The 25102-nt window shown below is 34.5% G+C and overlaps 1 protein-coding gene across 4 annotated transcripts in view; it reads right to left on the bottom strand.

Annotated features, from left to right (window-relative positions):
• LOC18436029 (putative serine/threonine-protein kinase PBL21) overlaps window positions 1-22952 on the bottom strand; it is a 40817-nt gene extending 17865 nt beyond the window's left edge. Inside the window, exons 1-8 of one of the 4 annotated variants that reach the window (XM_088873514.1) lie at window positions 22613-22952; window positions 21981-22156; window positions 15905-16079; window positions 14229-14362; window positions 12636-12733; window positions 7699-8054; window positions 6611-7063; window positions 6331-6491 (exon numbers count right to left, since the gene is read on the bottom strand). In XM_088873514.1, the coding sequence (XP_088729640.1) occupies window positions 6331-6491; window positions 6611-7063; window positions 7699-8054; window positions 12636-12733; window positions 14229-14362; window positions 15905-15983 (1281 nt within the window). In that variant the 5' untranslated portion in view covers window positions 15984-16079; window positions 21981-22156; window positions 22613-22952. Of the gene's footprint in view, window positions 1-6330; window positions 6492-6610; window positions 7064-7698; window positions 8055-12635; window positions 12734-14228; window positions 14363-15287; window positions 15337-15904; window positions 16080-21980; window positions 22157-22612 lie in introns of those variants that run through there. The other 3 variants (XM_088873515.1, XM_011625769.3, XM_088873516.1) reach the window with 3 other exon arrangements.
• Window positions 22953-25102: the final 2150 nt, after the last annotated feature.

The following is a 25102-nucleotide window of genomic DNA, read 5'->3' as shown; positions in this document are numbered from 1 at the left end:
CAGAACATTGCATGTTTCCACCAAATGAAACCTTTTTTTTCCTCCATCATTGCCTATTCTCCTACACTATATTACAATATTGATCTTTAGAGATAAGACCAGATTCAGGGCGAAGGGAAAATACCTCCACATGGTCTTTATTGATCTAGAGAAAGCTTATGATAGAGTACATCGAGAATTTGATTTGGTGGGTGTTAGAAAAGAAAGGAGTCTCCAGATCCTATACCGACTTGGTGAGAGATATGTACAGCGAAGCACTGACTAGTGTACGACCAACTAGTGGAGAGACGAGTAAGTTTTCAGTGACAATAGGTCTACATCAAGGGTCAGCATTGAGCCCATACTTCTTTGTCTTAGTTATGAATGACTTACTAGGCACCTACAGGATGAGGTAACGTGGTGCATGTTGTTCGCAGATGACGTAGTTTTGATTAATGATACTTGAAACAGCGTCAACACAAAGTTAGAACGTTGGAGGGATACTCCAGAATCCACAGGTTTCAAAATTAGCCGGACTACGACAGAGTATATGGAATGCAAGTTCAGTAATAATAGGAGTAGAGACAAGAAAGTAGTTAAGATTGACAGCCAAGAAGTACAAAACAAACTGTACTTTCAATATCTTGGGTCGATAATCCAAGAAAATGGAGAGATTGAAGAAGATATAGCACACAAAATTAGAGCTAGGTGAGCAAAGTGGAGATGTACAACTGGAATTCTATGTGATCGTCGTATACTAATGAAGTTCAAAGGTAAGTTCTATAGGACAGCTGTGAGACTAGCTTTGCTCTATGGGGCGGAATGTTAGGTAGACAAAAAACAATATATACCCACAGAATAAGTGTAGCAGAAATGAGGATGTTGAGATGAAGGAGTAGCAAGATAAGAGGGATAGAATTCAAAATGAGTCCATTCAAAAAAATTTAGGTGTGGCACCAATAGGCAATAAGATGAACGAGAGTAGTAGTGGGCTGGCCATATGTGGCACCAACCCAGTATAACACCTGTTAGGAGGTGCGAGTTAGTTCAAGTGGAAGGATTGAAAAGGGCAAGGAGTGGGCCCAAAAGGACGTGGTTAGAAGTATTCCGAAAAGATATGAGGATTTTTGGCCTCACTGAGGCTACGACTCTTAATAGAGCAGAATGGCGGACTAAGATTCGAGTAGCCAACTCCAATTAATTGGAAAAAAGCTAGGATGATGATGATGATGATAATGAGATTAAATCCAATATTGGCACTACTATCCATTTCTACAAATACTACCCATTAGTATGAAAGTTGCAGCATTTTAAGAGTTCTGAAAATTTTCATTGAGATTCTTACATGTTTCGTTTTTCATATTGAGCAACGGATCATACTTTCCGTAGTTTTTTAAAGTATGTGTTAGCATCTAATGTCTTGGGAAATTAGCGTAAACATCCCTTCCTTTTGCAGGATTAAAAAAAAATGCCCCAAAATTTCAACTTCATGCACGTCCCTTTTTTTTGGGTTTTTTTTATGTTTCCTTTAAATGGTGAATATTCGGAAGTCCAAATTGCGGTATATATATATATATATATATATATATATATATATATATATATAAAGCTCTCATATGCGATAGGGTGACCTTCTTGTACTAGCATAACGCCAATGACATGGTCTGACGCATCTGTGTGTACTTCAAATGGTTTAGTGTGATCTGGCAACTGTCGGGTCATCCATCACAACCTGCTTTAGGTCCTGTCCTCAAAACCTCTTTGACACTCTTCCAACCAGTGCCATGATTGGTCCTTCTTTAGGAGATTTGTGAGTGGAGCAGCCTTCTTTCTTCTTTGAGTAACCATAGATTCATCTTTAGTAAAAGTTCATTCGCCCATCCGACATGCCCTCCTCCAATCAAATGCCCTAGAAATTATATATATATATATATATATGGAAGATACTACAAAATGCCTATAGACAAAAATGAACAGTAATTTCGCCTACCCTTATCACCGTCTAAAGTTCATCGCGCGGTCACGATTGTCTGATTGTGTTTCATTTTTCATTTTTTTTCTACAAATCGGAATGACCTGAAATTTGGAGCGTGTGTTCATAAAAAATAAGCAAATCTACGAAAAATATCAAAAAAATATTTTACACAAAACAAATTGACCAAAATACCCTCGAAACTTTTCGAGGGTATTTTGGTCAATTTTTTTTCCGCGAATTATTTTTTATATTTTTATTAGATGCTCCTCATTAAGATGTACACAAGCTCCAAATTTCAAGTCCTTCCAATTTGTAGGAAAAAAAATGAAAAATGAAACACTACCAAACAATCGTGACCGTGCGATGAACTTTGGACGATGCTGGGGATAGGCGAAATCCTCTAGGACCCTCCCCCACCCATATGTGTAAGACCACAAAGGATCACCATTAACGTAGGCACGGATCTCTAGAAAAGTTATCACATGAGTATAGGACTTGACTTTTCTATAAATCTGTGCCAAATTTAATGGTGATCCTTTGGATCCTACACACATGGGTGGGGGAGGGTCATATATATATATATATATATATATATATATATTTATATATTTGGAACTTTCTCAATCAAGTAAAAGGCTGGTTTAAAACATTAAGTTTCGTACCATATAAAGCTAGACCCTTTAAAAAAAGGAGTATGGGGTGATCCCAAGGGAGCACAGTGTAAACTTAAGCCCTCAAATAAATGACATATTTATTGTTAAAAGTTCAAAATAAAATAAGTGGATCCCAAAATTAAAATAAGCATTTTGCTTAAGGGAGTACGATGTGCAACTGAAGAAGCACACAATGAGTGTGTGTAGGAAATCACTTAAAAACGTTCATGAGCCAATTTCTACAATACTTCGTTAAGGGCTCATAACCATCCAAAGTCCATTAAACGGTCACAATTGTCTAATCGTGCTTGAATTTTAATAATATTTCTACAAATCCAATTAACCTCAAATTTTCTGGGTGTGTGTGTGCGCACCTTAGTGTGGTACACCTAAATAAAATATATAACATAACTCAAATAATAAAAATGACTAAATTACTCCTATGAACATTTCAGGGGTATTTTGTCATTTAGTTTTTTAAAATTATATTTTTATATTTCATTTAAGCGCTAGTTGGTTAGATGTACACATGCTCCAAATTTCACATGAATCTGAATTGTAGAATAATTATTAAAATTCAAACACAATGGGACAACCGTGATCATTTGATAGACTTTGGATGGTGATAAGCCATGAGCGAAATACTATAGAAATTTGCTCATGAATGTTTGTAAGTGTTTCCCATATATATATATATATATATATATATATATATATATATATATATATAGAAAAGCTAACCATAGCTAGCCAGCTATAATGAATAGTAATTTAGGTGGAATCCCAGCCGTCAGATCTTCATCAAGTGGTTCAAAATACATATCACTATTTGAATCTTAATTTTTTTCTATAAATTTGATTAAGATTAAATTTTGGGTGTATATACCTAACACTATTGCGCACCATATAAGAATATAACAACATTATTCTCAATAATTTAAAATGACCAAATTACCCCCATCATTTTCCAGGGGTATTTCGATCATTTTATATTTTTGGAAATATTTTTTATATATTTTTTAATTGTGTGCCCTATTTTTTAGTACACACGTCTAAAATTTCATTATAATCCAATTTCTAAAAAAAATATTAAAATTCATATAGTGATATGCATTCTGAACCACATGATGAAGATCTAACTCCCATTCTACCTATATTACTATTCATTATAGCTGCCCAGCGATTGTAACGTTTAGTCATATATATATATATATATATATATATATATATATTATATGGGTGTGGTTTCTATAAGGTCGTAACCTTAAACAATCCAATTAAGGCGCACCTCCAAATTTTATCATAACATGTAATTTTGTTGTAAAAAATTCTTAGGATTATCTTAAAATCTATTTTCATATCTAATTAGAAATTTTTAACTCCAAAAATGGTTAAAATCAAGTAGATCTATAAACATATGAAAATCTTGAAAATGGACAGTCGAGATAATGTGTTGCAAGATGCACTACTTCTGGGATTCAAAACCTTTTTTTTTCATATTCATACATCTCGATGTCGAGATGATCCATTAGAGGATTTTTCAACATTAAAACAACCTTTTTGATGGATTTTTGAGGTGCATCTGTAATTCTACATTTTAAGGTTACAACCTTATATAAACTTTTACCATATATACAAGTAAATTGTTTGGAACTTCGAGTTCCTCGTTGTTTGTTTAACAAAAAAATCGGTTCGGAACTAGAAGTTTAGTGATAACCTCGCTAGGAAGTCCAAGACCCAAACCAAGGCTCCAAGGCTATTTTGGGAAAAAGAAAAAACCTGAAAAAGAAGGACAAAATTGAAAAAATATGGAACATTTTTTAAGTACTGCAAAAAAGGGGATATCCATTAGTTTCCCCAATATCTTCCTTACATTTCCTGTAAATGTAATATTGAAAATGTAAAAGACCAAAAATTAGTATCTTTTGGCTAATAATTTGATATTTTTCTGAGATTATGGCAGCGCAAACCATTATTTCATCCATATCGTGCATTTGTAACCTAATTAAGGTTTTCATTCAATGATGAGAAAAAGAAATACAGCACCATGTAGGGCACTATTGAGAAAACATCTACCTACAATCTTTTCACCCAATGCAAATCAAAGGAGATTCTCTCAACACAAAACAGAGGGAGAGAAAAACTAAAGGTTAACAAGAAGTGAAATCCATGATTACCTCTGTCCTAAAAAAAGAAAGAAGAATCACAAGAATGAACAGGTCAGTTGTATAACAAAAAAATTCAGATTTACATGCAAACCTAAACCTAATGGTCAGACCAAAGAAAAAGAGGAAGAAGAAGATCAACAAACTCCAGAACAGTGGTCTCATCCACAACCAGATGTCATCATACCTCTAGAAATTGCAACATGCAAAACTGCTGTCGCTCTAAGATGCGTCATCGAGCCATTCAACAACACACTTTCAGGTGTTTAGTGCGATTTTTCAGATGCCCAGTATTTGGGAATCAAACACACTTGTTGAAATCTATGGAAAGAACTATCGACAACTGCTTCTAAACCTTATTGAATCAAAATGATATGTATCAGAGCCATGCCACTGAACTTTTTGCAATCAGAGAAGCATTCTTGAACTTCTCCTCAACAAGCAATCTCAGAAAATTGTTGGTTTTCAGCTTGTATTTCATCAACACACTAGATCTTCTCCTCTATGCTTGATTTGCATATTTAAATGTTCATTGAATTCTACTAAAAAGGCCTCAAGCACTTTCTAGGGTTTTAATGGTGCCGCCTCAAGTGAAACCAAAATTGAGAGAGTTCTTATGCTCAAAAGAATATTCTACTGAAGGGAATGGGCTTGGGTCAAGACGGTAGAGGCTAGGTTTTCATAGCTCAACGTCTCAAGTTCCATTCCTATGTAACCTTGTCAAAAAAAAAAACAAGAATATTCTACTGAACTACTGAAGGTTTTTTTTCTATTTGCTAGGTTAACTGGGATTCAAACAATGGACATCATGTACTGCCGGCCCTCAATTCCCTAAAACCACTCTGAACACCAGTTTTCTCGAGAAGTTCATGGCTCAAACCAGTAAATTATAGAGCACTTTAAGCCCATGATATTTCCTGGGGGGAACTCTCTTAGAAGTTAGAACTAAGTCATGACCATTTTTTGATATAGAACTAAGTTATAACCTCACTAAATGCTTGCTTCTCATCTCCATGGAAAGTTAGATCATGAGCTAGCTAGCCATCCCGTAGTGGACGATGAATATGTCATCGTCCGATTAACATGACCAAAGAGTTGCTGGCTACTACCAGAGACTCACTAACAACATAGTTCTTCTAGAACACTCTCATACCAAAGATGTGGTTAGGGAATGGATGAGAGAGGTGGAGATTGTACTTAGAGGTTCAAGATTGGTTCCTAAAAACCCAGTTTCTATTTAATTCTTAATCCTGGAATAATCCCAGCTTCACTCAGTTACGATGAAAGTATTGGGGGAAAAAAGGATATCTCCGAATGGAGAATGTGTTAAATATTTACATTGCAGTGAAACAAGTTATATAAGTGTCGTGAAAAATAATATAAATGATTGTCTAGAAGTACATTGCCACTTGTATAAATTATAACACCAATGGCTACATATGGTGTCAACCTTATGAGCAGGCATAACTATAATGAATAGATACGAAAGGGAGACAACGAACAAAAGAAAACTAAATAGGAAAATGACTAGAAGAACATAGACACGAGATAAGAATACCATGGGAACAAAGTCATGAGTTAATAGTATATTGCTGGGCCGCAAATCCCGGTGAATAATTGGACCAGCACGACATTCTTCATGTAGAAAACGCAATCCTCTTGCTATTCCAACAGCAATGGCTTGTCTCTTGTGCCACTCCAACACATCAGCAGATTTATCTGATCAAGGAAATTTTTTAACAATTTACAAAAGTACATGTCAATAATGTCTGTGTTACTTTCTTCACAAGCATTGAACAAGTAGCCCAGAGCCTAATGCAAATATGTCAAATACTTACCAAATAAATGCCAAGCCAAAGATCCGTTACAGATATACTCATACACCAGAATGTTGTGGTCATCCTTACAACAATAACCCAATAGCATCACAATATTCTTGTGTCGTGCAAATCCAAGGATGAAGACTTCAGAGGAAAATGCCATATGACCTTCTGCAGTGTCTTTCTTATGTAGTTTTGCTGCAATCATTTGGCCATCTTTAAGTGTACCCTTATATACACGACCATATCCACCTTCCCCAATCATGTTTGCTTCTGAAAAATTATTTGTCACAACTTGAATGTCTGAGAAACTAAACCTCATTGACTCCTTGATATACATAACAGTACGCAACCCACAACCTGAGCAAAGAACTGGTTTCTCAGAACAACTGCTCTGGAGATCATTCTCATAACTGCTAGGCAAGCTTTGATGTTCATATGCACTCCTATTTTTCCTTGTAGAATGATCCCCTGAGAAATAAAAGCTATCTATTATAGTACGTATAAAATGGAATGAAACACATGCACCGTTTAACATTCTCATAATTGCAAGGCAAGCTCTGACATCCAGATGAATTCCTGCTTTGCCTTGTAGAGTGCTCCCATGTCAAATAAAAGAACTATGTATTTTACAGGTAGAAAGGAAAATATTATGCACCATTTTTGGAATAAATAATGTTGCATATTTCTCATAGAAATATTGATTTGAAAACTATGACATAGAAAGCTACTTTGATTCCCCCTTATGCAGCATTGAATTAAGAGATGAAGTGCTGCAAGGATGGCATATACAGCTCAGCAGCTACACTATGAAATCTCCAGGAAGACAATTCAAACAGAAATTACCAAAAATAAAAGACAAAGAAAATTACATGATTTACAAGCTACTTATTGGAAGAGAATCTGACAAGAAAAAATATAAAAATAAAAATAAAACATAGAAAGACTGATATCAATATCATGTGCCCCAACTAGATACACTTTGGAGACAGTTCAAGGAATTTAGAATCATATACAGTAAGTATGGCATGTGCATCCATTAGAAGAAATGCCATATCCATTAGAAGAAATGCCATAGAAGTCCAGAATGGAAGCAGAACACATACCCAATATTTGAATTCGAGAAGGTAAATTTTCCATCTTTACAGATAAGACATCCTCTTTTTGGTGATTGTCTGTTGATGAAGATGCAACAGACAGCTTCTGGATCTCAGAGTCATCGTGAGAACTAAAAGAGGGGTGACTTCCGCAAGAAATAACAGATTGCTCAGTGTAAACATTATCATGAGTATTAGATTTGAGTTGAACAAACTTCACGCGAGAATAAAATGGACTTTGCTGTGAAACATCTGGATCATTCGTCGCAAAAGACCTCAACACAACTACTGTTAGGCTTTCTTCTAGTAAGGAAACCTTGCATGGCAAGTATCTTACATAAAATTTCAAATCCCTTCTGAGCTGCCTGTTAAAATTTAACTCCACATCATTTACCATCCCCAGAATGAAAATTTAATAAATTACAATTGCGTATGAATGAGAGAGAATTCCTTGGGACACAAAAAATAACAAATATAATCAAATTTCGCTTAAGTACCCATGAAAAAGACAGTTTCCTTTGTGCATTACATAATAATCATTTTAAACTGCACATCTATCAACTGAAGAACAAAGTTCCAAAAGAATTCAGGCATATGGACATAGCAAAATAACAAGGCCAAGCATTCCATGAGTAAGTCTGGTGAGAGTGCTACAACAAGGATGCCAAACAACTTCAAGATCAGCTGCATAGAATTCCAATAAGGTGGATATTGAGTGGGAAAATTGTGGATAATATATTTATGGAGTGCAGCATCAACCTTGTCAGCTGTAACTCAAAGAAGCATCATGACAAGTACTCGCAGAAAAAATGGTTATAAGAATTTCAGAGAAAAGGAATAGTACAAGGGAACTTTAATCATTTTAATTTCTTTTAGTTTAATCCAAGCTTATCCCACAGGTACATGAATATTCTACATAGTTCTTGACCTGACAAGCGCCAATTTAACATTAAGGGCATGTTTGTTTTTCGGAAAGAATTCTTTCATAAAGAAATCTTTCAGATTTGCGAAAAGTTCCCAGGTTTCCATCTAAAAGTTCAGAAAGTAATCTTCCAACAAAAGTTCTCATTCCTTTGTTAAAACATGAAAGATTAAGTTCTTGATAGGGGGTTAGGAACCTAATCTTTCATAATGTTTTTGTTGATCATTATTCACTATGCATAATATAAAGGGAAAGCTTATATAGAGCCCAAGCTCTAAACAATCAAATTAGAGCCCACCTCAAAACTTTCACTAGAAAAGGTTGTTTTGATACCAAAATATCATTAAATTGATCATCACGACATCAAGATGCATGAACATGAGAAAAAAATGGATTTCAAGGTTTGGAAATAGTACACCTTGGAACGCATTTTTGGACCGTCAATTTTCAGTATTTTCAAATTTTCATAGATTTGCTCGATCTACACTATTTTTTAAGCTTTAAATTTTATAACTAAAGGTTAAAATATAATTTAAGACTATCACAAAACTTTCCAGTATTAAAACCATATTTCTCGACACTATTTAAAAGTGGGATCTAATTTGATTGTTTATATTCTATTAGTATTATTAATATAATATAATATAATATAATATAATATAATGTAAAATAATATAATATAATATTATATTATAAAATAAAATATTTATATTTACATTTATTTTTTTAATGTAAATTATATTATTTTATTTTACATTATATTATATTAATGTAATTTATATTATATAGTATATGTTGATTATATATTATATGTAGTATATAATATTATTATATATTTGTATTATATTATATTTTATATTTTATATTTTTATTTTTATTTTATTAATTTAATTTATATTATATAGTCTATATTGAATATATATTTTATGTATAATATAATATTATTGTATATTTATATTATATTATATATTATATATAACGTATATTTACAATATCATATATAATATATAAATATATTATATTATATTATATATAATACTATATATTATTTATAATATATATTTATTATATTATATATAATATAGAAATATCTTATATTATATTATATATTATATATGATATATATTTATTATATTAGGAAAATTGTTTCATGTGGGCGAGACCGCACGACTACATATGTGGTCCAAAAAGAGTAAAGCATCCATCTTAAAGATGCATGCAAGTAGGTGTTCCATCTAAAAACAATGGAAACTAACGGTTCAAATTTTTTTACTAGAATTATAATTTCTAGTTTTTAAAATTTATTTATTTTTTCATATTCATGATCTCCATGTTAGAGATTACATGTCCTTAAAAATTAAGTAAAAAAAATCTATCTCAAAAATAGATTTATTAATACACCCGCATTTCTACATATGTGGGCTTGGCCGCATAGAAACCGCGTCCATTATATTTTATAATATAAATTATATAAATATTTTATATTATATTATAATAAATATTATATTATATGTTATATACAATACAAATATTCATTAATAAAATATATAAAATACATTATATTATATATTATATTATGTTATATTATATGGGGAATGATTTCATGCAACTGTTGTATAGTAGTATAATGCAACCACACCTCTAGAAAGCCATGTTTTTGGTATTTGAAGGGCCCCAAATTTTGCACTCACATTCTCTTCATCCTCATAATTAATCCTATGAAAACAAATTCAATTTGCACCACAGATATAGTCAAAATTAGCACCCTCCAAGAATAAATCTCTACCGCCCATTTGGTGAATTCCAAGATCTAGGCCTTAACAAATTCAAAATAACTTTTTCCTTTTTTAGCATTGTTAATCTAATGATGATAACACTATATAAAAATTTTGGGAGTAAAAAAACCTTCTGAGGCCTATATCCAACCATCTCACTAAAATGGACAGCTTATATTAATTGGGTTAGAATAACACTTTCCAGGGCGTTTTTTCAAAATTTCCTTTTTTATGATTGTTCTTTAGAATGAAAAGAGTACACAGTTTAAAATTCATGTCAAAAAAATGTCTCTAACATGGTTTTTGAAGATGGTTGCATTATACTACTATACAACCGATTGCATAAAATCATTCCCCTATATATATTATATTTACATTTATATTGTTAATATACATGTTATCAAACACAATACGCATAAATTTCTTAACATTACAGCAAGTTATCAAACATAGTACCTAGAACTTATTTAAACCTTCCAGAACAAAACATTCAACTTTTCAGAAGTTATCTTTCAAAAAAACAAACGCACCCTAAGAGCCCTCCCTTATTATTTGAGTTTGTTCGACAAATGCACAGCGAGAAGGCTCGTTATATAGTAAGAAAGGCAGCATTGTGGGTGTCCAGATCCTTTTTGAAAGCGACAACAGTCTGATGTCTTGAGAAGTTCCATCTGCTAGTGAAGACAGCAGCCGGCACTGCAAGCATGGTGAAAGATGCAAGAGCATGGGCATTAACATCAAACAAGCACCGCAACATCCATGACATGATGTCATGATGTGCCATGGAAGGCCCATAATTAGTTAGATTCTGACAGGTCTCATACAGTGGCAAGTATGACATGGTTCTTGGTGATTGGCAGTGGGCTACATAGACAAGTGCCATTCAGAGGTTTCGAGTTTCAGAGAGAATTGTGCATGTTAGTTTGGGAATGGCTGAATCTATTTCGGCCCCACACAACCTTGTATACATCCTGTAATTGAGTATTAACTTTTCTTTATAGTGTGTGTTTGATCACAGTATTAAATATATAAAATGATATTTTCATGAAATGAAATGAATGACCTAAAAGAGATACTTTGATATCTTGGGTCGATAATCCATGAGAATGGAGAGATTGAAGAAGATGTCGTGCATAGAATTAGGGCTGGTTGGATGGAGTGGAGATGTGCTTATGGTATCGTATGTGATTGTCGCATACCAATGAAACTAAACGAGAAGTTCTGTAGGACGGCTGTAAGACTAGTCATACTTTATGAGACAGAATGTTGAGCGGTAAAAAAAACAGCATATCCATAGAATGAGTGTAACGGAGATGAAGATGTTGAGATGGATGAGTGGCAAGACGAAGATGTTGAGATGGATGAGTGGCAAGACAAGAAATGATAGAATTCCAAATGAATACATCCAAGGGAACTTAGGGGTGGCTCCAATAGGCGATAAGATGGAAGAAAATAAACTTCGGTGGTCTAGCCATGTGCAGAGTCTATGTAAAACAACACCAGTGAGGAGAGGCAATTTAGTTCAAGTTGAAGGCCCTAATAGGGCAAGGGGAAGAGACAGATAGAAATAGTGAGAAGAGATATGGTAACTTATAGTCTACCTAAGGGTATGGCCCTTAATAGAGCGGAATAGCGGCACATGATTCATGTAGCCGACCTTGAATAGTTGGGATAAGGCTCGGATGATGAAGATGATGATTTTCACAAAATGATATGGATTAGCCAACACCTGTCATCTAATATTCCCCAAAATCAATAATATAGTTACCACAGTTGCAGGGATCTTCCATCTAAGGAGCACTCCCACTACTGGAATCCAGTTATGTGGCTCAGGAATGGGAACAAGTTCCCATTCTCTTGATATTTTTAAGGACGAGGCCCTGCTCTTCTTGGTGGGCACCACTATGGGATCAACAAATGTCAATTTTGGGTTTTAGAAGGGGGCAGGGGTGGGAAGGAACAACTCCGTCCCACATCCAATCCCGCTTCCTCTCCTAGGAACTACGATAGTTGCCATGTGCTCAAATTAACTCAAGAAAATCCAAGCCTCAACTTCATCTAAGATATCTCAACATGCCATGCACTGTGACAAGGTTACTATTTAATTGGAAAAAAAATACAAATGTTAATATAAAATTACTTAGAAGTACACATTCCATGAAGAGACCATGCAAATAAGTTTGACTAACAAAGCCATTTTGTGAAATTAGGAAACCAACATAGAAAGAGATAATATTGAAAAACAATACCTGTCGAGAACAACCCAAACAGCTTTACAAGAAATAACCTCTTGCAGAACAACTTTCTTGATTGGCGTTCCAGCAACTATTTTGACCATGACATCAATCTAAAAGCATAACAAGATCATGAATTCCTTGAGCAACAATAAATAATAGAAATATTAGCAATAAGAATCCAAAAAACTGATTTTCTCATAACATAAAAGTTTTCAGCACAAAAACTTTAATGCAAAAGAAAACCCAAAACCAAGGTACTTATCCTCCATTTAAGTTCTTCAAACTCCCAATTAAAAAAATTGTTCCTAAATTTTAAAGAAAATGTATAATATACACATGAAATGTCCTTATTGAGGCAAGGTACTTGAGTCATCGAGATGTTGCCCTAATATCTCTTCAAAGTTTTTCTTGCTTATGCTTTGTCAAAATGAGTGGTGGAGATGAACCATAGTCCTGACTAGATGTCTGTCATCTGTGCAATGTGCTCATCTCCATTGTTTATGACACTGGCTGCCTATATTCGTTTGATGCTTGCAGCGTCAATTGGTCAAATGCATTTCAAAGTCCTAATGTCGATACAAGTCCTCCATTAATTTAACTTCTCTAACACACTATACAAAATTTTTGAAAAGCCTTAAGGTGGATAGAACTTCCATCAATTTAAACTTCTCTAACATATCATACAAAATTTTTGAATAAGCTAGGTCCTGACTATTTTCACTGAGCAATTAAAGAAGAATTCCATAGAGGCCTGAAAGAATTTAAGTTCTTCAGAAAAAATAGTACATAACTAAGATAGTAAAACTAACAAACAAAAAATACCTACAAAAGAAGAAGATGGTCCAGATTTCTTTTATTTTTCATCTAGAAGGGTCATAAATTCATTATTTGTAATGAATCACAGCGAATCTCCAAGGGCTAAGTTGCATATATGATAAGCTACTAAAAATAAGGCAAGATGCCACAACACCATGATATAGATGCCTTAGAAACCTATGTTTTATAAGAACCTAGAAACAGAGATAAAAAAAACTCGATCTGCCCACTGACTCTATCCCCACCAAAACTTGATTGATTCATTGAGTTAAAGAATAAGATTAGAGAAACTCTGATGAGTTTTTCTTTTTTTTTCTCTCTTTGTTTTTGAAGTAACTCATAAATGTGGGGAACTTAATTGGTGGTGGACATTCCCCCACTAAATCGCGCTCCAGTGATAGAGCTAGAGCTTGAGTGGAGATCACTCCGCCCATCAAGGGCAAACTCAGGCTAATCCAAGTTATTTTCATTAATAGAAGTCATCCACTGAACAAGATGAGTTGAGTTGATTTGGCAACTTTTTCCAAGTCAAGAACAAGTTTTCATTCACAACATAGCAACACATGCAAATGCGTTGTATGCGCACACATGTGCAGGCACAAATATGGTTCATACTCATGAACACATATTATAACAACTGCTCCTATGCCAATAATCAATACCAACTCCCGTAGTTCAAACCATGGGAGTTCAAATGCCTATGTCCATGTCCACCCATCCACACATGCAAATACACAACTACATGTTGAAAAATGTAATCAATGAATAAAGAAAATAAGAGCACTTTACCCCATCTTTGCATTCTTGAGGAATTCGAAGAAGCAAATTCATAAAAATATCAACTTTTTTAGAGACTTCTTCCTCCAGGGTACGCAAATTGGTTCCACCAAATGAATCAATGCAAGCTTTAGTTTGGTATCCCACTGTGGCAAACGGACCATGTTTTGCATGACAAAAAACATTATTATTAGCCATAACAAATTAACCTATATTTTGACAAAATAAGGAAACTGAATCAATATTTCTATTATTAAAACATGAAAGGAAAATTTTCGAATGTTCTTTCAAATGTTCAAGATGAAAGGAAGTGCAACTCATTCCGTTGCAATTTGCACATAGTTATATTCAAATCTTTTATGATAGTAAAGTAAAGTCTCTCTCTCTCTCTCTCTCTCTCTCTCTCTCTCTCTCTCTCTCAATTCTTAGGATGAGGATCTTGTTTGGCTTCTTCCTCTCTCTCTCTCTCTCTCTCTCTCTCTCTCTCTCAAGTCTTAGGATGAGGATCTTGTTTGGCTTCCTCTCTCTCTCTCAAGTTTTAGGATGAGGATCTTGTTTGGCTTCCTTCACATATGATGTGTGGATACGATCTCTTGATTTTTTAAAGGTTACAACCATGAGGCATGTATGGGTGAATCTCCATGGTTTGGAAAAGGGTTGCACATTGCAAAACCCAGGTGAGAGTTATTTTGGCATGAGGCTGCTGAACAAGCTCATGGTATGACCATGGGGGCACTGAAATAGTACCTGGGATACGTGTTTTTGGTTTGGAGGGAGTTACTGCATGTCCCACAATTACTTTTGGATGCTTTGGTACCAATGAAAGGAAGACAACATGATCTAGCCATGTATATACAGTTAAAACTTTTCTTGTTTTCTTTTGTTTATACATGCTAGAACACTTGCAAGTATCCAAAATACAACTTTAATCCATAATAATAAAACCCTAATACAATCTAGGATCTTCACTTGCATGCCATAAAAAAGAACACTTCTGTTCAACTAAAATGAAGATACAATACACAACAATGAATCAAGAAATATGGAACCATAAAATACAAGATACCTTACCAAGGGTTATCATTAAGGACTTGATACACCCCACTCTGGATCTCCTACACTGATGGCGCACATGATCGAGGTCCTTCACCTTGGTTCACAATATTGGAAGCCAAGGCAAAACCCTAATCTAATCATGAAAGCATGAGTCTCTCTCTCTCTCTCTCTCTCTCTCTCTCTCTCTCTCTCTCTCTCTCTGTGGTATATGTGTGTGTGTGTGTATGAAAAATCTACCAATAGGTGGCACCTATTTTGGAACAATAATTTCAGTTAGCCCTCTCCACTGTCTGATCTTGACTAGATGGTGGAGAATGTAGTTTGCATTTCAATGTCAATTTAAGAGAAAAAATGGATCAACTTGAAATCTTACTTGTGTATTGAAATCTTACGTGTGTATAGATCGAAATAAGGCATATTTGATAAAAATAACAAAAAAATTATTTTGGATAAAATAAATTGACCAAAATTCTCCTAAAAATTTTACGAGTATTTTGGTCAATTTATTTTACAAAAAATATTTTTTGTTATTTTCATAAGATGTGCCTGGTTTAAATCTATTCATGCCTAAAGTTTCAAGTTGATTCAAAAAAATATTGAAACTAAAATATGAAATACATTTAAAGACTAACCTGAATTACTATTTAGTTTAGGTTGACAACCTTTAGGAAGCTGAGATGAGGATGTTGAGATGGATGAGGAGCAAAACATGAAAGGACGAAATCCAGAATGAATACATCTGAGAGAATTTCGCTCCAATAAACGATAAGATGAGGGAGAGGTGGTTTTCCCATGTGCAGCATCGACCTAGAACAACACCGATTAGGAAGGAAATTTAGTTCAAGCGGGGGCTCTAAAAGAGGAGGGGTGAGACCCAAAAGCACATAGATGTATAGTTTGACTGAGGGTATGGCCATTGATAGAGCAGAATGGCATAGCAGGATTCGTGCAGCTGACCCCAATTAGTTAGGATAAGGCTCTGATAATATGTTTGTGTGTGTGTGTATTTCAAACTGCCCCTTGGCATAGCCAAATTATCAAGGACTAAAGAACTCCCTCCAAAAATACAGAAAATGTAAATAAATAAAGATTGTAACAATGTAGAAATACATTTCACTATAATATATGCACACGCTCAAGCACCAACTTTCACAGTTGCGGTAAAGAGAAGGAAATCAACCAGAGTTTGTGCCCCAAGAACTCGTGTCAAGCAGTTCTTAAGAATTTGGGGAATAAGTAAACAATCTGAAGATGAAACATGAAGGAACTGATAGTGTGATCAATAAGATTCTCATAAATACAGTACCAGTTGATTTCAGTGTTTCTTACATGCTCAAGAAACAAATTTGTTGACACGCATGGCTATGAGGCCTTACGTGTCTTAGCCTACAATGTGGGAATCCAATATATCCAACGTTCATATGGTCCAACATCCATATGAACGTTGGATATCCTTGAGATCATGGAACCCGTCGTTTTGTTAGACATGCGTTGGAGATCAGGGAAACCTTCGCTTTCTCAGAGACCCGTTGAAGAAATACAACGGTTACCCCTTCTTCTCCCTATAAAATGGGAAGCCAGAGAAAGGATGCGAATAACAAGGAAAAGGTGTACTCTCTCTCTAAAAAGTGAAAGAATAAAAAATCCGGGCTCTGCGATCACCAGCCTCATGGCACCCCTTCTCTAATCTCGGGTTTAGTCTCTTCCATGCGGCATTTATTTTCACTAACATTGGTATCAGAGCGACCAGTTTCTATCTTCCTTATTTTTACTCTGAAATTTTTTTTAACGATAAAGCTTATGTGATTTGTTTGTTATGATCTATGCCCAATTTTTGTGTATTAATCGTGCTTCAAAATATCACCTATTGCTATCTTATCTTGGTTCGCAGTGTTAATTAATTAAAGGATAAGTATGCATGCACTCCCTTTGTATTAATCAATTTCAAATCATCTCTATCCCTTTTTTTTATGGGTTTGTTTTGGTGTTTGAATTGTGAGGGTGATTTGGCTCCGGTTACGGTTCTGTTGTTTGCTTTATCTGATAAGTTGTGATATGGATATATGATACTGTGTGATATGGGATTGACTACCTATTTTTTTTTTTATGAGCAAACTAGCCTCGTTCCCTGCAATTGAAGGGCATTATATTGTTTGTATTACAGAGAAGAGAGTGTTATAGAGAAGCCATAAACGGTGTTTTTACAGAGAGAGTATATGAGTAGTGGTAATTTTTGACTCTCGGTCTCCTCCTTGTAACCCTTGTTTGAAGGATTGTAGTCTTTCTTGATATCATATAATAATCCATAGAAAATTAAATATATTTTCTCTCTCATCCCGCAACCTACGATGGTAGATAGAAGGAAGACTTTCCACCACCAAGGAGATTCGTGATTCCTTAGTTTCTCTGGGTATTTCTAGAGAGAGAGAGAGAATGGTGAATCCCCTTATTCTCTCTCTAATTTCAAAAAAATTGTTCGCCCCTACATATTGGTGCTGGCTATGGGGTCACTGAAGATTGGCATGGCTCCAACAATGTTTTTTTTTTTTATTATGATTCTTCAATGGTGGGGGTCTCTACATCAGTCTTGAAGAAGTTGTCTCTCACTTCCGGTTCACTGGTTGTTGTCAAAAATGTTTGAACAAATATTGTGAGAATTGCTAGAGTAGTTGTACTAGACCTACCCAATTCTAAGCGAGATCAACTCACCCAAATCCTTACCTTCTCAATGTGTGATGACCATCTTGCCTTCTCGCCCTTTTCCCTTCCAAAAAAAAAAATTAATAATATCACCCTATAGACCACCAAACTGCATACTTGACCCCACTCTTAGCTTTGAACATTGGCCTGCAGAAAGTATGTCTAAATGTTCTCATTCATGGCGATGAAGACTTTTCGAGGTCTTTATTTGAAGAGGATGACACGTCGATGGTATCTCTTGAGCCCACTGTCTACGTTGAACTCGGTCCACACATGTTTGATGCTTATCAGAGGAACGCAGTAAACATGGGTGATTATCAATAACTCCCTAGATTTGCCTCACACTTGAGAGTTTCCTTTGTTAAGATTCCTGGATGTGGTATTCTAAATTCTCTAAGGTGTAGCTCTTCAATTGAAGCTGAAACTCGCCAAGAATTGATCGCCAAGGCTTTGCAGAGTTACTTTAAAGTTGATAGATTTCTTGCGAAAGGCGATGTTATCTCTGTATCCATTAATTGGAATTGCAATTCAGCAACTGTACAATGTCCAGGATTGATTTTTTTATGTCCTACTGTCTTGGTGTGATATAGAAATTGATCTGTCTTCTAAAGTGAATCACATACTTGATATTTGCTCTTTTATTATAAGGGCTCACACACCCATGATATTGCTCATGCACCCCAAATAAATAAAATAAAAGGGAATTTATATTATCTTTGATAATTGTAGTGCTTGAAAGCTTGCCTATTTCATCAAAAAAAAATTTACGGCATCACTTAATAACTGATATTATTTATGAAATAATTGCAGCTCTCTCTGTACATGCATTGACTACATAACAAATATTTTAGTGGCTTATTTAGCTTCTTTAGAACTTAGAAAGTATTAGGTTGCTCACACATAACTTAGCAAATGGCAAGTAGAATTGTAATGGCTAAACTTTCTAGAGTTGAAAAATTGAATGGAAACAATTTTGGCATGTGGAAGAGAAAGATGGAATATCTCCTCATCCAAGATAGAATAACATATGTACTAAGAGAAGATCCACCAGTGGTTGGTGATAAACCAACTGAAGAAGAAAATAAATTGTTAGAAAAAATTTTAGAAGATGACCTCATAGCAAAAACTTTTATGTTAACTTTTATGCAAGATTACCTTATTAAGGTTTTCGAGCATCATGACACATCAAAGAGCTCGCTGGAGGCAATAAAAACTAAATATGACTCAACATCTGAAACATACCTCCAATTGCTATTAGAGCAATATAACTCATTTAAGATGAAGGAGGGTAATAATGTAGTGGAACATGTAAACAAAATGCTTGTTTTTCCAGAGCGCATGCAAGTTTCCACAATCTTAAATAGCCTTCCACCTTCATGGAGGATGGTAACAATTGCACTTCGGTTGAATGTCAAATCTCTTACATTAGAGGACCTACCTATACAACTAGCTTTAGAACAAGGACCTTCCAAAACTAGTCAACCCAAGCCTTGTTAGTAAATATTGTTGGAGCGTGGATGAGATCCATGACCCTTTTTGACTTCAATGATGCTATGAAGTCACAAAAATCTCAAGAATGGCTTAATGCCATGAGAGAAGAATTAGATTCTATAGAGAAAAATAAAGTTTGGGATCTATGTGATTTGCCATCAGATAGGAAACCTATAGGTTCTAAATGGGTACTTAAAAGGAAGTTAAAATCTGATGGAGCACTTAATAAATTTAAAGCTAGGTTAGTAGCAAAGAGTTTTACTCAAAGAAAGGGAGTCAACACTTATTCCCCAGTTGCAACGTTTATATCCATTAGAATAATTTTAGCAATCATTGCATATTATGACCTAGAACTTTACCAAAAAGATGTAAAGACTGCATTCCTAAATGGTGAACTAAAGAAAACCATCTACATGAAGCAACCTAAGGGCTTCATAATTAAAGGCCAAGAAAATAAAGTATACAAATTAAATAAATCTTTCTATGGTTTAAAACAATCTTCAAGACAATGATACTTAACATTTCATGATGCCATCCTACATATGGGATATGAAGTAAAAAGATTGGACCATTGTGTGTATGTCTTGAAGAGTAGGAGGAAATTCACAATACTCTCATTATATGTAGACGATATTCTAAATAGCTGGAAATGACTTAGAAATGATTGATAAGACTTAAGTCATGGCTTTCTTGTCCTAGGCATAAAAATAACTAGAGATAGAAAATAAAAAATGTTGTGCTTGAGCCAAGAGAGATATCTTGATTCTGTTCTCAAAAGATTTTAAATGGAATAACCCATTGTCTACTCCTGTTGAAAAGGGAGTAAAGTTGTCTAGGAAAGATTGTCCAATAAAAGGACAAAAAAAGCCTAATGTTCCCTATGCATAAACTATTGGTAGCTTGGTATATGCAGTAAGATGTACAAAACTAGATTTGAGTTATGCCGTAGGACTTGTTAGTAGATATTAAAGTAATCCAGGCATAGCTCATTGGAAAGCAGTAAAAATAATTATAAGGTACATTAAAGGAACAAAGCATCTAAACTTGTGTTTTCAAGCAGAGAAGCTTGAAATTATAGGATATTTAGATGCAGATTTTGTTGGGGATAAGAACGATAATAAGTCCACCTCAGGACATATTTTCCTCTTTGGAGGGGCAGTTGTTTCTTGGTCTAGCAAAAAACAAAGGTGTATAGCTAGGTACACACAGGAAGCTAAATACATTGCATGTAGCACTACTTGTACTTTTGCCGTCTGGGTTTCATAGACGACTTGAAGCTGTAAATAATCGACGGACCGGCCCAAATATTATGTGATAATCAAGCTGCAATTAAATTAATTCAAGTGGAGCAAATAGCTTCAAAGGAAGATATATAGATGTCCAATATCACTACATACAAGATGTACTTGAGAAAGATGAAGTAACTATTAGTTACTTGCCCTCATCAGATATGATCGTTGATCCATTAACAAAGGGTCTAAGTGTGGAACTACTTTTTAAGCACACTAGCTTATTGGGACTTAAAAATGTTTAAATCAGTCAGTTTTCATGAGTGACAAATTCGCATTAGCATGAAAATCTTCATGATAGATGTTTGTTATGAGAGGCATATCCACAAAAGCGTGAGAAAAACATCATGACAAGATATTTTTTTAAAGATCATACTCAAAAGTGGAAGTATGCATGTGACTTATTATGCTCGGCCGTCATAGCCAAGTAGGAGATGTTGACACGTATAGCTATGAGGCTTTACGTGTCTTAGCCTATAATGTGGAAATCCAATACATCCAACGGTTTTCTCAGGCACCCGTTGGAGATCAGGGAACCCTTTGCTTTCTCAGAGACCCGTTGGAGAAATACAACGGTACCCCTTCTTCTCCCTATAAAATGGGAAGCCAGAGAGATGATGCGAATAACAAGGAAAAGGTGTACTCTCTCTCTAAAACGTGAAAGGATCAAAAATCCGAGTTATGCGATCACCAGCCTCATATCACCCCTTCTCTGATCTCAGGTTAGTCTCTTCCATGCGCCATCTATTTTCACTAACAAAATCTACATGGCACAATATAGACATAGTATCCAAATCATGAAAAAGTTGTCAAAAGCCAAATAATCTCATTGGCCAAGTAGAACATTACATGGTGCGCTTCTTCAGCATTGTTTCAGAAAAATCATGAGCTTGTTTGACCATTGTGGACAAACCAACCAATGCTTCTCCATGAAACAATGGGATTTCATGTTTCTAGCAGAAAATTGTATCTTCTTTCAAATTAATCTCCTATGCTTCTTCATTTCCCTGAAATGCTACTATAATAGTTGAACAGAAATTGGCATGGAAAAGGAATTAAGCAACAATACTGCACAATTCCTATAGCAAAGCAAATAAGATAAGGCAATGAATGCCATTTGATTACTACAAAGGCACAAATGCTACCCAATTGAGCATAAACCAGAGTACTATAGCAAAGATAGTAAACTTATATATACATGAGAAGGGGAATTAGGTCAAGAAATTACTAGGGTTTGTTACACTGTGCAAGACGCCAAGCACAACAAGCACATGTCCTTTACAAAGAATGTCACCTCTCATGCATACATTCCTCAAAGCTGATCCAAATTCATGTTCACTACGCTCCCTTGTTGCATCATAAGCAATGACCGTATGAGGCCTGTGATCACCTTCCATCATCCCCCTGCCAAAACACCCAATTCTAACTAAAAATCCTACATAATCAAAATAATCCTTGCACAAGAAAAGAGTTAAAAAATCCTGATAAAGAAAATCATGAATTAGACAAAACTCAAGCCAATGTAAGAAATGACAGCCTGAGACCTGGGATAACTTTCCATCAACTTTCCAAAAGAAAACACAATCCTTGAAAAAAAAGAAGTGAAACAAAAAAAATCTTAAAAATAAAATCCTGAATTAGACAAAACCTAATTCATTGTAAGCAGCAAGAGTATGAAGCACAGGATTGCATTCCATCAAAAATCCAAATTCTAACTAAACATCCACATAACCAAACACAATTCTTGCAAAAGGAAACCAAAAATACCTAGAAAAAAGAAAATCAAGTAATGGATTACCCAATTCACTGAGGCAAACACTTAAGCAGAAAATGATTCGAAATCGGATCTAGGATACATACCCTTAATGAAGTGAAAAAGCCAATCTGAGGTGATTGGGCAGGTGGAAACAAGTGAAGAAGAGACAGAGACAGCAGAGGCATATACATAGAGAGAGGATTAATGGGGAAAACCGAGCAACGAATAGCAGTAAAGCAGAACATTCGGAGAATATTTGTTTTGGATGAAGAGGGAGGAGTGCCTATCCGTATATTCCCTCTGGACTTTGAATATGGGGGAAGAGGCGGGAGCTAGGGAACGAATGGCTCGAGACAAACAGAGGAGGACAGAGAGCCAGACAACGCAAAGACGGAGAGAGCTAGAGAGAAGGTCTGCGCTCTAGGAGGGAGCTGCGATTGTCACTTCGATTGCTGATACGCTCTACCTCGTCGATTTAAATGTTGAACTTTGTTTATTGAATTGGAATTTTTTGACCCAACTCGTGTACAGTACTGCTTGCAAAAATAACCTTCCCAACCCGCTGATTAACCTTTACATTATGTTTCAAGTTCATCTAATTTTTTAAAGGGAAATCTTTCTATATTTCAAATTACATATTTTTCCCCATCCTAATATTATTTTATTTTGTATTTTTTAAAAAGGTACGGTTTATATAGACCCTAGGATCTAAACAATCAAATTAAAGCCTATGGAGAAATGTGGTTTCAACATTGAAAATCTTGCCTTAAAATATATTTTTATATTTATTTATAAAGTTTAAAGCTTTAAAAATAGTGTAGATAGACAAATCTATGAAAACTTGAAAATCTTGAAATTTAACCGTCTAAAATGTATTACAAAATACATTATTTCCAAAACTTGAAATCTATTTTTTCTCATGTCCATGCTTCTTGATGTTGAGATGATCAATTTGAAGATATTTGAACATCAAAACAACCTCTTCTAGTGAAATTTTTGAGATAGGCTCAAATTTGATTCTTTAGAGCTTCGGCTCTATATAAACTTTTCCCTTTTTACAAATCATATAAATATAAAATTTGATACGTATTATCATCTCAATGGGGCATATTTCAGATAAAATAAAATGAAAAAATACCCCTAAAACTCAAGGGTATTTTGCTCAGTTTATTTTATCGAAAATATTTTTTTTATATTTTTGTAGGTGCATGTTCAAGAGAGGAGCGGACGACCAAATTTTGGTTTCAAAAAGTTTCGTATAAAAAATTATTAATACAACAGTATAGAGATGTGATATTGCCATTAAGTCCATCTCAGTTGTCCATTCAGATATGAGGGTTGGGTAGGGAGAAATATATAACGTATATACAATAAAGTATATAAAGTTTTCCCAATAAGTGGGATTTAAGTATTAAAAAAACCAAATTTTAATTTTTTTATGTTGATAATAATCAACTAATTATTCTTATGTGGTTCCTAAAATTTAAGTTGAAAAAATTCTCTCACTTAGGTCTTTTGACTGAGTGAAAATATGTACACCATGCTCCTGCAAGAGCATATAATATGAGATTTTTCTTTTTTTATTGAGGTTAATCTACTGTTGAGAAGGTTACATCCTTAAAATTTGGGATTCTAAGATTAATTTTAAATAGGATTTTACCTTAAGGAGTAAATGGACAGTATACTCTAGCGAGAATATAATATCTTTTGGCTTTATAAATTAAACTTGAAACCCAATAGAAATTGGCATGATGCCATATTACATCATCCGAGCATTATCCAAACAAATTGGATTTTAGGGTCGGCTACACAAATTTTGTTCTGTCATTCTGATCTATCAAGAATCATACCTTCAGTCGACTATAAGTCATCATATATTTTCTTGCTACTTCCATCCACATCTTTTTGGGCCTTACCCTTGTCTTTTTAGAGCCTTCCTCTTTAATCGAATCACCTCTCCTAACCAGTGTTATATTAGGTCTATGCTACACATGGCCGGGTAGCGTAAGTCTATTTTCCCTCATCTTACTGCATATTGGAGTCACTCCTAAATTCCCTCATATGTATTCATTGTAATTTTTCATTTTTTATCTTGTCGCTTATCCATTTCAACATCTTCATCTCAGCTACAGTCATCCTCCGAATATGTTGTTTTTTAACTACCGAATATTCAGTCTCATTAAAGCATAGCTCGTCTTAAAGCCAACTTATAAACCTTCCCCTTAAATTTTAAGGGTATAGTGCCATTGCATAAGGATAATTTTTAAAGAATAACTATAGGAACTATTTTATTGGAAACCGGTGACAAATTATTAAATGACTTTATCATTTCATTACAACGACCAAAGATAATTTCTGCTATAGCATCTGATATGATATTTTCTTGAACATGAGCTCTAAAGTAAGGGAATGTCTGCATGCCACCTAGACCTTTGTGATTAATTTTTTTGTAAATTAAAAACTAAAACGTTTATCTTGAATTATAAAGCCCTATTTTGCTTTAAGGTACCTAAACCTATATTTGGTTCAAAACCCCGTTTTGTATTTCTAAATATTCAAAAACTTGGTTTTTTTGGTATCTGTTTTTTGGTAGC

This window comes from Amborella trichopoda, chromosome 8 (genome assembly GCF_054954075.1).
Source record: "Amborella trichopoda isolate Santa Cruz 75 chromosome 8, AtrichopodaSantaCruz75HAP2 v2.0, whole genome shotgun sequence".
Classification (NCBI taxonomy): Eukaryota; Viridiplantae; Streptophyta; class Magnoliopsida; order Amborellales; family Amborellaceae; genus Amborella; species Amborella trichopoda.
This window is presented reverse-complemented; position numbering and strand designations above follow the sequence as displayed.